Source organism: Pan paniscus, chromosome 3 (assembly GCF_029289425.2).
Source record: "Pan paniscus chromosome 3, NHGRI_mPanPan1-v2.0_pri, whole genome shotgun sequence".
Classification (NCBI taxonomy): domain Eukaryota; kingdom Metazoa; phylum Chordata; class Mammalia; order Primates; family Hominidae; genus Pan; species Pan paniscus.
In genome coordinates, this window is record NC_073252.2 from 67,872,629 (window position 1) to 67,888,177 (window position 15,549).

General features: G+C 36.5%; 1 protein-coding gene across 30 annotated transcripts in view; it reads right to left on the bottom strand.

Moving 5' to 3' along the window:
* ADGRL3 (adhesion G protein-coupled receptor L3) overlaps positions 1 to 15,549 on the bottom strand; it is an 861,253-nt gene that overhangs the window by 155,391 nt on the left and 690,313 nt on the right. For all 30 annotated transcript variants that reach the window (XM_057302095.2, XM_057302097.2, XM_034958747.4 and 27 more), the window contains one exon: positions 2,098 to 2,283. In XM_057302095.2, coding sequence (XP_057158078.2) covers positions 2,098 to 2,283 — 186 coding nt within the window. The remainder of the gene's footprint in view (positions 1 to 2,097; positions 2,284 to 15,549) is intronic.

Here is a 15,549-nt window from a genome sequence, read left to right on the forward strand (position 1 = left end):
GATTGTTGAAGGAGAAAATTACCCAGTTTTAAGAAGCAGTTACCCAGATGCCTTTTGTGTGGCCTATACTCTCCCAATTCTAATTCATGCATTCTTCAATGAGCATAGAGCAGTTACTCCTCTAAAGAATTAAGTGAGGAATGAGTGCAAGTAAATTGCCAGGGCTGTCACTTGGATCACTGACTTGCATCATGGTTTGCAGGACTCTAAACCCTCCAGAATTTCAATACAGAGCACGATTGATTTGTACTGAGTTGATTTTGCAAATCTGATAGGTTATAACTGCTTCAGGGAAAGTGAGAACCACAGGAAATGAGAGCAAGCCAGCAAGCATGTGAATAACCTTTGCCCTCCCATCTCCTTACCCCATCATGCAAATTAACATATGACAAACCACATTATATAAACAACCGAAAAGAGCCAAATGGGTAACAAAAGAAAAGCATTAAAAAGCTTCACAAATGGAAATTTGCCCATTATTTAGTTATTTGATATTCAGAGTAGGCAAGCTGATTAGCTGTAGCCAGTTAGAATGTGACATTAATTGCCAGCTTTACCTGATATTGTCAGACATCAACACCATTTTTAAATAAAGATACAAAGTATTGCTATAACAAGTCATGTTATGGATATGTAACATTAATAGAAATGACTACATCCGGTACATTATGATAACAATAGCTGGCAGCAATATTCATTAATAGCATCCAGCCAGTCTGGGCAACAATGCATTAAAATCACAGCACGCCCAGATTATATAGGTAGCTGTGGATTATATTCCATCAGGCAACTGGTTGTGATTCTATCAAGGGCATAAGTGACAAAAATAACTCCTTTATGCTCAGAATGAAAAATAATAATAATAATTTATATCTAATAATAAAACTGTACCTGTTTTCTACAGATGAAATTGCAGGGGAAAAAAAAAAAACTGTTTGCCAGATAAAATATCTGGCTTTTCTGTGTTGAATAATCATTATTTAGAAAATATCTTTCCTTTTGATGACTGAAATTCTTACCCTAGTAAGACACAGAAGAACTAACCATATTAAAAGACTACTTTGCAGAGTCATTTTTCATTCTAAAGGAGAATGTTCTTTTAGTGAATTCCATACAGGAATATTAGTCTGGCAATGTCAAATTCTTGTTTTTTAAAGTAGTAAGGCTATCATGATATTCAAGGCCCTAAAATTGTTTCAATCATTGAACATCTCTACTACACAAATGCCAGTCAGGGAACCCATGTCATTTGAAGGTAGCTATGCTAATATGTTTTACCATGGGATTAATTCACCACCTGATATTTTGTTAAATAAAGAAATTATATTATTTATAAATATATGAAATATATTTTATATGTTTATGTAACTAAATGCCTATTTCACTTATGTAAATATAAATGAAAATTCATAAAATGTATTTTCCCTGAAGTTAAAAAATAATTTCTTTTACTTACAAATTCAAATTTGCTGGAATATATTTAAGCTTTTAACATTTTAATGTTAGTGATACCAAATCTGAGTGATTTCAAAGTCAAAAGGAAGTAGAAATTAATTTCTTGCCTTATGAGATTTTTAAGTTTTATTAATTAGGGTAAATTATCTCAGTTTTTAAATAATCTATAATTGATGATAGAGATCCATCCATTCTTCCACAAGAAGATCTATAACATCTTCTTGTTATTATGTTCTAAAGTTTTACTTATTGACTAGACGTTTGTTTTATTGTCAATTATCTTAACATAAAAGTTTGAAAGAAAAAAGAAATTGCATTTATCTACATTAACCCTGTCTGAATTTAGCATACCAGAATAACTGCCATGGAAAACAGAATTATAAATTCAAAATATATATAGAGAGAGATTATCATTTATCATTTCTTTAGATTAAGAACCACATAGTTCTATTATTATAATAACAAAGGAATTGAAAATAACTGTTGATTCTCTTTATAATGATCATATTCTGTAGAAGGAGGAAAATTAAGCAGTGAAGTCTTTCTGATTTTATTACAACTTTAAAGACATACACACACACACACACACACACACACACACACACACACACACACACACACACACATAATTAGGGTCCTTACCTTGTTCAAACTCCGGGCAGCACTATCTTTTCCACCTGGGGTCAAGTTCCGAAGCTGTACATCTAGGAGGCCTACCAGCTGGTCCATGGCCCGGACAGAGTAGGTGATGTCCCCAGCATTCAAGTGATTTCTTGTCTGTTCAGCCAGCTCTCTAGCAATGTTGGCAGCTGTTTCACCAGATTTCAACTATAATTTTTAAATGGAATACAAAGGAAAGAGATCTCACATAAATACTTTTATTGCTTTCTTTCAATGATCATGTTTGCATGTAATTGTAATCATCGATTCAAGAAATAGTTGTTAAACATCTTCATCTGGAATACACTCCCCAATTTTTCCTGAGAATTCGTCTTTTTCTTGAAAACTTGACTTTAAACGCATGTCTTCAGAAAGCTCCTCCTGAGGAAACTTACTTTGAAAAATCATGCTTACCTTAATTTTCTATTTGGGTGGTTAAGTCTAAGGTTTGCCCTATTATTTTCTCTGTGAGTTTCTAAAGTGGACTTAGTTGCATGTGTGTTGTAAATCCCCAACCACATTGTAAGTTCTCAGAGGCAAGTACAAATTTTCCTTTGTGTCTGGTTTAGCACTTAGTTCACAGTGAATACTCATCAGCTACTAAGCTCTGTGAAAATTGACAGAAATAAAATCCGGGCTTTTCAAAGTGATTTTCATCTTCTTACTAACTGTATAAGGAATTTTGCTCCCAGTATGCTGGGTAGCAAACTATTGCTTAGTTTCAAGTATTTTTCTTCTCTGAAACTACATGCTGATTTTTTCAAGTACATTCTACAAGAATATGTCAAATGGTCAACACTCCAAAAATATTAAAACAGATAAAGACCTAATACCTCATCATCACTAGAACAAATTTGATAGCCATGGGTAATTCGAAGTTAGGAATATATATTAATTGGTAAGAAAGTCATGAGAAACAAGAAAGAAGAAACAAGAATAAGTAAATAAGCGTAATTTCCCAAGTTATAATCTTCTTTGTTTTAAAATTAATAAACTAAAACAGGATTATAACACATTTACACTAAATAAATAAAAAGTGTACAAAGTAAAAATAATGAACATCTCTATTTCACCTTTCTATATTCTCACTTTCCAGAGACTTTTTTCTTTTTTTTTTTTTTTGAGGCGTTGTTTTGCTCTTGTCGCCCAGGCTGGAGTGCAATGGCATGATCTCGGCTCACTGCAACCTCTGCCTCCTGAGTTCAAGCCTCCCGAGTAGCTGCCTCCTGTCCCAGCCTTCCAAGTAGCTGGGATTACAGGCGCCCGCCACCATGCTCAGCTAATTTTTGTATTTTTAGTAGAGATGGGGTTTCACCATGTTGGCCAGCCTGGTCTTGAACTCGTGACCTTAGGCGATCTACCCGTCTCGGCCTCCCAAAGTGATGGGATTACAGGCATGAGCCACCACTCCCGGCCTTTTTCTTTTCTTTTTTTTTCTTTTGTAAGACAGGGTCTCACTGTCACACAGGCTGAAGAAGTGCAGGGGCACAATCATAGCTCATCACAGTTCACTGTAACCTTGAATTCCTGGGCTCAAGGCATCCTCCCAGCTCATCCTCCAATGTAGCTGGGACTACAGGTGTGCACCCACTATGCCTGGCTAATTTTTTTTTCAGTTTTGTAGAGATGGGGCTCCTGGTCTTATGCTATCCTTCCACTTTGGCCTCCCAAAACACTGAGAGTATAGTTGTTAGCCACCAGGAGTTTGTTAATCATTTGATATATATCTTTTCAAACTTTAACCTGTCCTACTGTCAGAGGCCTTCCAACCACAGTAACTCCATTTTGAGTGAGGGCTAGGAAAATAAGGCCGGGACTTGCTGACCTGCATTCTCAGAAAGTTAGGCATTCCTAGCTTCTAGATATTTACGGTTAAGGGAACAAATTAGTAGTGTTTGCTAAACAGACCCAGGCTTGGGAGATATCCCAGTATCTAGAGAACAAAGGCATTTCTAATTTTGCTTTAAAGATAATAATACCAGTTTTTGCAAAATATAGCAATTAAGAAAATTAATGCTTTATCACAAACCCTTGGAGCACAGCACATCTCCCCAATAACTCTTTTTATCATATATCATATATATATATCATGTATATATATATGTGTATGTATATACATATATCATATATATATCATGTATATATCATATATATACATATACAAGTACTGGGCTGGGCACGGTGGCTCATGCCTGTAATCCCAGCACTTTGGGAGGCTGAGGCGGGTGGGTCACGAGGTCAGGAGTTTGAGGCCAGCTTGGCCAACATGGTGAAACCCTGTCTCTAGTGAAAATACAAACATTAGCTGGGCATGGTGGTGCATGCCTGTAGTCCCAGCTACTTGGGAGACTGAGGTAGGAAAATTGCTTGAACCCAGGAGGTGGAGGTTGCCGTGAGCTGAGATCGCACCACTGCACTCCAGCCTGGGTGACAGAGCAAGAGTGTCTCAAAAACTAACTAACTAAATAAATAAATAGAAAAAATATATACAAGCATTTTACCTAGGGTGGATGCATTCCTCCTCTTACTTTTGGGAATATCCTATACTGTCTATGGAATAGCTATCCTTTCACCATTGTACTTTCTTAATCAACTTGCTTTTGCTTTGCACTGTGGACTCACACTAAATTCTTTCTTGGGCAAGATCCAAAAGCCCTCTCTTGGGGTCTGGATCTGAACCCCTTTCCTGTAACACCATTACTATTTAAATATATAACAGTGTCATTATGTACAAAATTATTTTCTTCCCCTTTTTAAAGGCAGTCCAACACAGAACATGGGAACATAAAGAGAAAGCTATTCTCTTTGTAAGCTGTTTGACTAATGGGTATTCAGAAAGCTCAAAGGGGCACAACTAAAACTCTTATTTAAATAGGTAGGTTATCGATTATCATGATCTACTTGGGATGCTTAGCATTTATATCAGGATTGAATGTTAAAGAAACAATAAATTAATTAAACTGATTAGAACACCTAAATTATTTACAGTCATATTCTCATGTATGTAGGAAAGCCTAACACAAAAAGTAAAAAAAAAAAAGTTTAATATCACTAAGTGGTGTCAAGGGTTTGTTTCAATGAATATCACCTCCATAAACTACTATTGGTAGTGTATATTTGTATTGCTCCTATTAGAGTAAATTACCATTGTCTATTAAACTTTGACATGTGAAGACTGTGTAACTCAAAGTATCAACCACAAGAAATAATCCCACAGATATACAAAGAGAAATGTTCAAGGATGTTGATTCCAGCTTGTCTATGATAAAAATAAAATGGATTATGACTATATAAAACTCTGCAGGCAGATTCATACCCTGGAATTTTTTTAAATTAATTTTTTAAATTAAGACAGTCAAATTTGGCAGTGTGGGGGTTGTATAGCAAGTACATTGACACTAATGTTAATAAATTTTGATAATCCACTACCATCTGATCAGCCCATACCATGAAATATTATCCAAGTGTAAAATTATGAAGGAGATCAATAATGTTAAGATTAGTCTTCAGGATATATTGTTGAGTTAAAATAAATGTAGATATGAGAGTTATTTACATATATATGCTAATAAATATTTGCATGCTATTGAGAAATACAAACAGACTACATAAGTAATTGTAAATATGCTACTTGTGAAAAAGATAATATATACAATATTTTTGTTTATTTATATATGTGAATTTCTATATATTTAAATATATAGAACAAAGCCTAAAAAGAGACTCAAGAGAAATCCTTACCTATAATGAAAAGAGAAATCCTTACTTATGTTAAAATTTTACATGAAAAATATGTTAAACAATTATTATATAATCAATATTTTCTAGAATTACTTTTTTTTTTTTTTTTTTGAGACAGAGTCTTCCTCTGTCTCTGAGGCTGGAGTGCAGTGGCATGATCTCGACTCACTGCAACCTCTGTCTCCTCAGTTCAAGCGATTCTCATGCCTTGGTCACCCGAGTAGCTGGGATTAAAGGTGCATGCCACCATGCCCAGCTAATTTTTGCATTTTCAGTAGAGATTAGGTTTTGCCATTTTGGCCAGGCTGGTCTCGAACTCCTGATCTCAAGCCATCTGCCTGCCTCGACCTCCCAAAGTGCTGAGATCATAGGCGTGAGCCACTGCACCTGGCCCAACTTTCGAGAAATTCTTAAAATAGAAAATATCAGGACTGAGTATAATAAATTTGTAAAATATGGTCAGGGTCTTTATACCTAAAATACCTGTAAGACTAAATGGAATACATTATAGGGTTCAAGGATATGTATGTAACAAACTCAATGTAGATCAAAGTAGCATTTGTGGCCCACTGGTGGGTCATGAATGTACTTTTAAGTGTTCATAAAGTGATATAAATGTGATTAAAATTCATACATTTAAATTTCTGTACACAAATTAGGGCTACTTACTGATAATACAGTAAATCAAGTAACACATTCTAAAATTCAGTATTCATTAGTTAATTTAGTGAGATGTTGGTATAGTATAAGTATTCAAATTCAATATTCCATCAAGAAGTATAGATATCTGATATAACTCATACTTTGCAAAACTCCCCCACTGGGCATAGGAATATCTAAGATAGCTGGAATTCCTATAATGTTCCAAAGGGACATTATTTTAATTAATGTGCCATTCATAGTATTCTGCAGGTTATAATTTTTCACCTGTTATACTCTTATAATAATATGTTTGTAGAATTACTATTGTTTTATTTTGTTAATCATGGGTTCTTATGTAATTATTTTGTTGTTATTATTATTAAGTTTCCTTCTCCGTCTTTGTTACCACACAATATTGTTTCTATAAGAAAAAAGTCAGAGTTTGATGGACCTCTGAGGTTTTATGATTCACTTAAATGTACCACGGTGACAAAAGTTTGAGATCTACTAAATTAGGTAATTCATTTCCTTCATTAATATATCTTCAAAACGAAGGATACAAGTATTGACTTTAATTACATCTATTGATGATCATTATGAATAGCAAAATTAGTCATCAAATAGAGAACAAAATGAAATAGTGGTACTGGTATTTTCATATTGTAATTCCATTTCTTTTTTTTTCTGTGTAGTTATACAAACATAGTTTTCAATATTAATTATTGTATTATTGGAGTGGGAAACGAAAAGGTGGAAAAGAAGGCCTATGCAATTCTCTTATATAAAAATTTATTGATATCAAAGGGTAGGAAAAAAATTAAACATTTTCTTTATGTGCAGTAATGAAAAAGTTGAAATTGTAGATGACCAATAAGTCAAAATGTAATTATTCTCAATACAAAAGATAATAAAGAAGGCCAGGCGAATGGCTCACACCTGTTATCCTAACACTTTGGGAGCCTGAGGTGGGCAGATCACTTGATCTCAGAAGTTGGAGACCAGCCTGGGCAACACAGCGAAACCCCATCTCTACAAAAAATAGCCAGGCAAATTCATCTGCCCATATTTGTGTCAACAACAGTGCAGTGTTATAAACCAATAAGTAAAATAAGAAAATCTCTAATGAATTCTCTTAAAAATAGTAACAGTATTTTGGCATTCAAGAAGTGTTTTTTTTTTTTTAATGAACAATAAACTTAATCCTTCAAAAGAGCCTGGGAACTCAATGTTTAACAACAAAAATGTTGGAAGGAAAAAAACTGAAGTGAAATAGGTTATAAAAATATTTGTAGGCTGGGCATGGTGGCTCACATCTGTAATCCCAGCACTTTGGGAGGCCAGTGCAGGAGGATCACTTGAGCTCAGGAGCTGGAGACCAGCCTGGGCAACATAGGGAAGCCCTATGTCTACAAAATTAAAGAAAAAAAAAAATTTCTCAGGGCCCACAGTAGTCCCTGCTACTTGAGGGGTTGAGGTGGGAGAATTGTTTCATCCCGAGAGGTTGAGGTTATAGTGAGACATGGCCATGCCACAGCACTTCAGCCTGGGTGACAGAGTAAGACCTTGTCTTTAATGAATAAATGAATAAATAAATATGTTTATAGTAAAAATATAAAAAGTATCTTTTTAAAGTAAAATAAAAACTGCTATAACAAATTATTTTCTGACCCTCTATTCTTTTTTTTTTTTTTTTTTTTGCTGTTTCCCAAGCTGGAGTGCAGCAGCAGAATCACAGCTAACTGCAGCCTTGAACTCCTGGCCTCAAGCAGTCCTCCTGTTTCAGCTTCCCAAGTAGCTAGGGCTACAGGCCCTCTCTTCATCTTAAAGTGAATAAATCATAGCAAAAATGTTTCATTCTTTCAATGCTTCTTTGCACACTTGTTATTTCCTGAGGAAATAAAAGATGAATCTTATACAGCTCTTGCCCTCATGGGGTTGGGACAAGGTGCATAAAAGATCATATGAATTCAACAATTCAGCTGTTGTGACAGGAAAGTGTATGACGTATTATGGGAATACAGAACAACTGGAAAGGTGAGGGAGGGCAAGAAGAAGTAACCACCAAGTGAAACCTTGAAAGGTAAGTTGAGGGATACAAGGTACAACGGAATACTAATGGGTGCTATTGAGGGGAAAGAATAAGCCAAGAATATGATACATAAAAAGTAAGGTCTAGAATAAACATGGTTTGAGTAGACATAGTACTAGGTACAACAAGAAGAAAAAACATTTTTTATACCTTCAGAATCCAATATTGCTACCTGCATATCCATGTGTTTGTGTCTAGCTATCTCCATCCGCTTATCTATCCATCTATTATTTCACTGATTGTTCATTCAGCCTACATATTCATTTGTTCTCTGATGAACATTTGAATCTCTATAGTCCTGTGCTAAGGTCAGTGTTGAATAAAATATTTTCTAATAAGAGGGAGCTTATATACGAGCCATGGAAAGAGTTATTAAAAATTTATCTGTACAAATATATAATTTTAATTTTGTTGAGAGCAATACAGAATCCCAGTGTGGTAGAGTAGACATTTTAACCTGGTGTATGTGATTAGGGAATAATTTAGGAAATGCTTCTCTGAGGAAGAATGTTTAATTTGAGATGGAATAGAAAGAAGAAATTAGATTGGGATGTGGGTAGGGGCCTCTGGGCAGAGGGAACAGCTTTTAGGAGGGAGGGTCATGGAGTCTTAGAGAAACTGCACAAAGGGCACCATATCTGGAGTTTAGGCAGCTGGAGAGGTGAGCAAGGAGAAGATTAAGTAGTTCTGGTTTAGAAGTCACGATGAAGATTTGGGGAATTACATTAAGAATAATGGGAAGGTCCTGAAGAGCTTAAATAGGATCCGTCTATTTAGATTTGTATTTGAAATCAAATTCAGGGGAAAGGATTAGAGGGTTCAGGAGTGAATGAAAGGAGATCTGGGTGATGAGAAATTGCTATGGATTGGGGTAGTGGGCATGGAGAGAAGTGAAAAGCAGTGGCCTGGCCTGAGAGGAATTTACAGTTACACCTGACAGGACTAGTGTCTGACTGGGTGCAGGAGGGGAAGGAAAGGGAGTCACCAAAAGCCATTCTTGGGTTTTTGGTTTTCTTAACTCCACGGTGGTACCATTAGCTGATTTCTCCCACAGCTGCTCCCAATTCAGTTTCATGGCCACATTTTCTGTCCAGCTGTAATGGCCCACATCCTCTCCAGTGGCACCCAAAGTGAATATCTTTCTGGTCCCCCTGTTTACTTCTCTCACTCCAGTTATTGTAGACGATAATGATCTTATTTCCATATAAAAATATACATATATGTTGAATGTGCCTCAAGTTTTCTGTGCACATAGGCAGGGCTGAAATACATTTATTCCACATCTCATAGCTTAAAGACCTCACTAACTTCTTTTACTAAATTCTACTAAAATTTGTCTCAGAAATAAGCACATACACACTGAGAAATGTTATGAGTTTTGTGAAGATTAGTAAATTAATGCCTATATTGATATGGTGGGATTATATCTAGGACTTGAATCAGGGAGGGAAAACCCAGTAGCTTTAGTTAAAAATAATAATTATGACAGGACAGATAACATGTTAAGCTTTGATACAAGTCAAAACAATTTTTTAAAATTCAGCATTGAGATTTTATCATATCAACCACTAATCAAGGGCCAAAACAATTTATAAAGGAATTACACATAGCGTTGAAGTACATAGCTACCATTTCTTTGAAAGATCTGTCTATTTTACTATAAATCTGAGTCAGGTGGGTATATAAGCAACAAAATGCTTCTATCTTACAATTAAACATAAGTTAAATAAGTCTAAAATTTTGGAATTGCCACCAATCTCTGATAAAATAAAGAAGCAATTTATTTTCATTTCATGCTGGATCTAAGGAAGATAAAATGGGGAATTTAAGATATAGGAGACAGGATTCAACCTAGTTTCTAGGGGAAATAACTGACTCATTGTCAAACGTTGTAAAATGCTGTAAAATGTCAAATGATGTAAAATGGCAACATTATTTCTAGATTTTCACATCCTTCTTTAGAAAGTACAGGAATAACCTTGCAGTATCTGAAAATCTATCAGTAACTTGTATACAAACAGAAACAGAGACACTTTGGTTTGTTAGAAATAGGAAGAGACTATTCTCACCATTACAATATAGACAATTCTTTTTCATGTAATAGTGGAATCATGTAACGGAGTAGGAAGCTGACTTCTCTTTGCATGTAAATAATAAAGAAGCTATACAGAACTATACTATCACCAAAGTTGAAGTGAAAAAAGACGGGTGAAATTATAAACCACAATGCATTCTTTAAAAGTATGCAAAATAGTCTCCTTTTTGAAAAACTGAGTGCAAGCTGGAGATCAAGCTGAGGCAAGAGACTATGATTTTACAGCAGTCATTAAGATAGGTGAGAAACGGGATATTTTGCCACATATGTTTCAGGAGGCATGGCTCTGAGTCAACTTGTTGGCTTTCAATAAAAACTGGAAACTTTTTAAAGAACATTAATTTGGAGACATATATCTATCTTCCAATGTATGTAGATATGTATATAGATATGTATCTATTTATGTATCTATCTGTTCATTTATCCTTCTCCCTACTTTTCCATCCATTCATCCATCCATCCACCTACATCCATCAAGACTTCCATCCACCCACCTACTGGTCTTCCTTTTCCTCTCCCTTTCCCTCTCTTTTTTCTCTATCTCATTGCTGGAGTAAAGGTCCCCTTTTGTACAACTTATGCTTTTCTCCTTTCTCTTCTGCACAAATTATGTTTTTTATTAAATCTCATCTTTATGAATGTATTCCAGCTAGTTTATTCGCAACAAATTCCTTTGTGATATTCTAACTTTAAAAGCTTACATCTTCTCTAGTGAAAAGTAATCCACTCTTTAGTGTCACACAGAATTTAATCTCTAACTTTACCAGTACATGAGTGACTCAAATTCACTTTTGAGTTGAAACCATCAAGATTCTTTACCTGTTTTCTTCCACTTGGCCTGATTGCTGGGGGAAAAAAAACATAATTCATGTTTTCAAGAAAATGTAAATGTAAAATTTCTTTTTTGAACTAAAGTCAGCAACTTGGTTCATTTAGTTGAGTATAATTGCTACCTATGCAATCTATAATGGTGGTGACATACAGTGAGCACATACTGATAATAAAATTAATGATCTACTCCATTTTACAGATGGGGAAACCAATCCAGAGGTTAATGATATGTCCACCATAACTCAACTATCAAGATCCTCAAGTCAGTGCTCTTTCCTTCATGTCCTCAGGAGTTCTCCAGGGACACTGTAAAGATGAGAAGGAGGTTGCATGGTCTGAATGTTTGTGTCCTTCCAAAATTCACATGTTAACACTGAATCCTCAATGTGATAGTGTTAAGAGGTGGGGCCGCTGGGAAGGGATTAGATCATGAGGACAGAGCCCTAATGACTGGGATTAGTACCCTTATAAATGAGGCCCCAGAGAGCTGTCCCTTCCACCATGTGAGGATTCAGTGAGAAGGTGCTGCTGATGAACCAGAAAGCAGGCCCTCATCAGAGAAAGGATTTGCCAGCACCCTGATCTTGGACTTTCCAGCCTCCAGAACCATGGTAAATATACTTCTGTTGTTTATAAGCTACCTAGTCTATGGTTGGTTGGTTTGTTTGTTTGTTTTAACCATAAACCATAGCAGTCCAAGTGGACTAAGAAAGAAGTGGTTCACCCTTCAGGGTACATTAATTCACAAAATCCCTGAGAAGAAGAAAACTACTATTTCAAATATATACTTTTTTTTTGCATGTGTATATTGTGGTTTTTTTTCACCTGTGTTTCCATTGGGGGTAAAAAGTGTTCCTTTGCTTTACAAGTTTGAAATTCACAAAACTATACTGGCAGCAGGGGGAGGGTAAAGGGGAGAATGAAACATTAAAGATATCTATTTGACTTCAATTTTTCAACATGGCAAATGGCAGAAAAAAAATCAGTTGCAGAAATGGAAAGAGGTAGGAGATCAGAGCAGAAGGGTGTGAGAAAAAGGAAATCAAAGAGGGAGGAGAGGGGAGGTGAAGGGCAAAGGAAAGAGAAGGAGATGGTGATATAGGAATTAAAAAGAAATTATTTAGGCAGATAGTGAGGGTAAGAAAGTCCTCAGTAAGGTTTTCCTGTTAATGAAAAGCAGCCCCCAAATCATTTCTTTTCTAACAAAGAGCAGCCTGTAAAATGGAGCTGCAGAGGTAGAAAGGAAAGCTAGAAGCTTGCACAGGTGAATGGTGGCAGCTGTGCCAACAGGAGAAGGCTACTTGGGAGTAGGCATGTTCAAAATGGCAGCTCCTTCCCTTTCCCAGCCATGTGTACAGTAAGGAGCAGGCAACATGGCCTGCCAAGTGGAAAGCCTATTTGCATAATAAGATTAGGGTGGTGGGGCATGGTGGCTCACTCCTGTAATCCTAGCACTTTGGGAGGCTATGACAGGCAGATTGCCTGAGCTCAGAAGTTTGAGACCAGCCTGGGCAACATGGTGAAACCTCATCTCTACTAAAATACAAAAAATTCACCAAGTGTTGCAGTGTGCGCCTGTAGTCCCAGCTTCAGGAAGCTGAGGCAAGAGAATTGCTTGAACCTGGGAGTCGGAGGTTGCAGTGAGCCAAGATTGTGCCAGTGCACTCCAGCCTGGGTGACAGAGCAAGACTTCATCTCAAAAAAAAAAAAAAAAAAAAAAAAAAAAAAAAAAAGATTAGGGTGAGATTTCTAGCCTTCCAGTCTTCCCGGCAGGCTGTGTAAACATCACACCTGGTCCAGCCAATCTTGGGCCTTACATAAATCAGACACCATCTCCTCAAGCCTGCCTATAAAATCTGGTGCACTACCACTCTGGGCCAGAATTCCCATTCTAGAGCCCCTCTCTCTCTCACAAGAGAGAGAGTTGTTCTCCTTTCTCTTCTTTTGCCTGTTAAACCTCTGCTCCTAAACTCACTCCTTGTGTGTGTCTGTGTCCTTAATCTTCTTGGCTCTAGATGATAAGCCATGGGTATTTACCTTAGACAACAATGCTGATTCAATGGGAAAAAGAAGAAGGGTGAGAGAAGGGAGTGGAGAAAAGCCAAGGACTATGTTGGGTACCTTCCATTTGCTAGTTCAGGGCTACTCTCTACCCTCCTCCATCCTGCCTTCTGCCCTACGTGGTGGACTTACATGATAGTCACTAAGTGTGTCCTTCTTTGGCTTCTGGTTGGGTTTGGCCAGTGGGGTCGCTTGACAGGTAAATGGAGGGTGGAGGGTAAGTAAGGTCAGGGTATTCATTCTCCTGGATTCCTTTCTGAAAGGCCACCTGGGGCTAAGCTGTGTCCCTTGCCTTAAGATCATCTTTCTTCCCAAGGACAAATTGCTCCTTATTTTTGGTCACTCCTTTGATCTGGTACCCTACAGGCCTGGGGTTGGGAACAGCTCCTTCCCTGCTACAAGCTCTGGGTTTCTGCTCAATCCCTTGCAGTTTGCCTTTACTGCCCCAATACCATTGTAAACAAAACCTCCTCAAGTGTTCCATCTGTGTGGACTATGGTACTAGACAGGTATTACAATGAGAGGAAGGAGATGAGAAAAGGGATGAATTCTATGAAAGACAGCTGGGGAGGTGGGGGATAAAATATAGACAAATAATCCTATGAACACTACAACAGATTCTTGAAGTTTTCAATACTAATATTTAAAAGTGTTAGAGTTTTGTGGTAAAGAAACCTGCTCAACTATCATTTATAGTCAATGAGTAGCATAAATATTTGGAGGCATAAGGGACACAACCAAGTAAAAGAGTAGGCAGAGTTCAGAGGGACAGCATAGGTAACTGAGTGTAAGGCTATGAAGCCAATCATAAGCTATCCATGGTTTAACCAGTGTTGTGGTTAAGTATGATGTCTTGATGAAGGTAATCTCAACTAAAATATTAGCTCCACCACTGACCTTGGACAAGTTACATAAGCTGATTCAGAATGCTCAAAAGCCTCTTGTTACACTTTTTAAGATTTTATAAATTTTTGAGTAATCAATCTAAGGTTTTTTCAATAAGTTCCAATCAACTAAGTTCTTTAAGTTTAAATATAATGATCACATAACATAGTTTTACAGACTCTACAGGATGAAACAAAATGCACTGGAAGAATAGGAGGTATTTTTTTACAAAACAAAAACATCCTGTCCATAAATCAGATGGACAACAGCTGTCTGGTCTTTGAAAGGAATTATCTTTTGTCCTAAGATTAGCTGGGCTGCAGAGAAAAGAAAAGAATTAAGCATCATTATCAGTTAAAGTCACCTAGTAATTTCTACAATAAAATCGTCCAACTATATTCAGAAATTATCGTGAAAACATTCAGCCTTCTAGAAGAATTATTATTGAATTTATATTCACCCCTGGGCTAAGTATCTAGGGACTGTTTTTAAAGAATTGCTAATGTAGGGAGATATGCTACTGATCTCTTAATCTGATCACATCCAGCAAGAGTTATTTGCCCAGGGGTCTGAGCTACACTGTAATAAAATCAAAGGACATAAAAACTGTGGCAGGAACAGTGCTGAAACTGGAGAAGCATCATTATGAATAGCAACAAGTACGGAGATGCATATGTAAGAGGGTAACTAGAGTCAATATAACCACTATTCTTCCATGATTTAGGGTAAATAGATAGTTATGGCTCATCTGCTAAATGATCTACTGGGTAGATATTTATGGATTATTATACAGTATATTATTGAGGATAAGTCTGGTTAAAAACAAATAGAGAAAAGAGCAAATGGCACAGGCAGGCTTTTAGTAAGGCCAACATTTGTAATATTTCTCGGGAAAATCTCTCTCAGAAATTCCTCAGCATAGCTAATGTGCCATAGAAGGACTCTCCATTTTAGGAGTGCATAAATCCACATAAATTGCTATAATAAGGATTCATCCCATAACCCTTTTGGCATAAATGCACATCTGGTCTCTGTTTGTAATGAAATCAATTCAAAGCCCCACAGTGCATTAATAATAAAAATGTTCAAC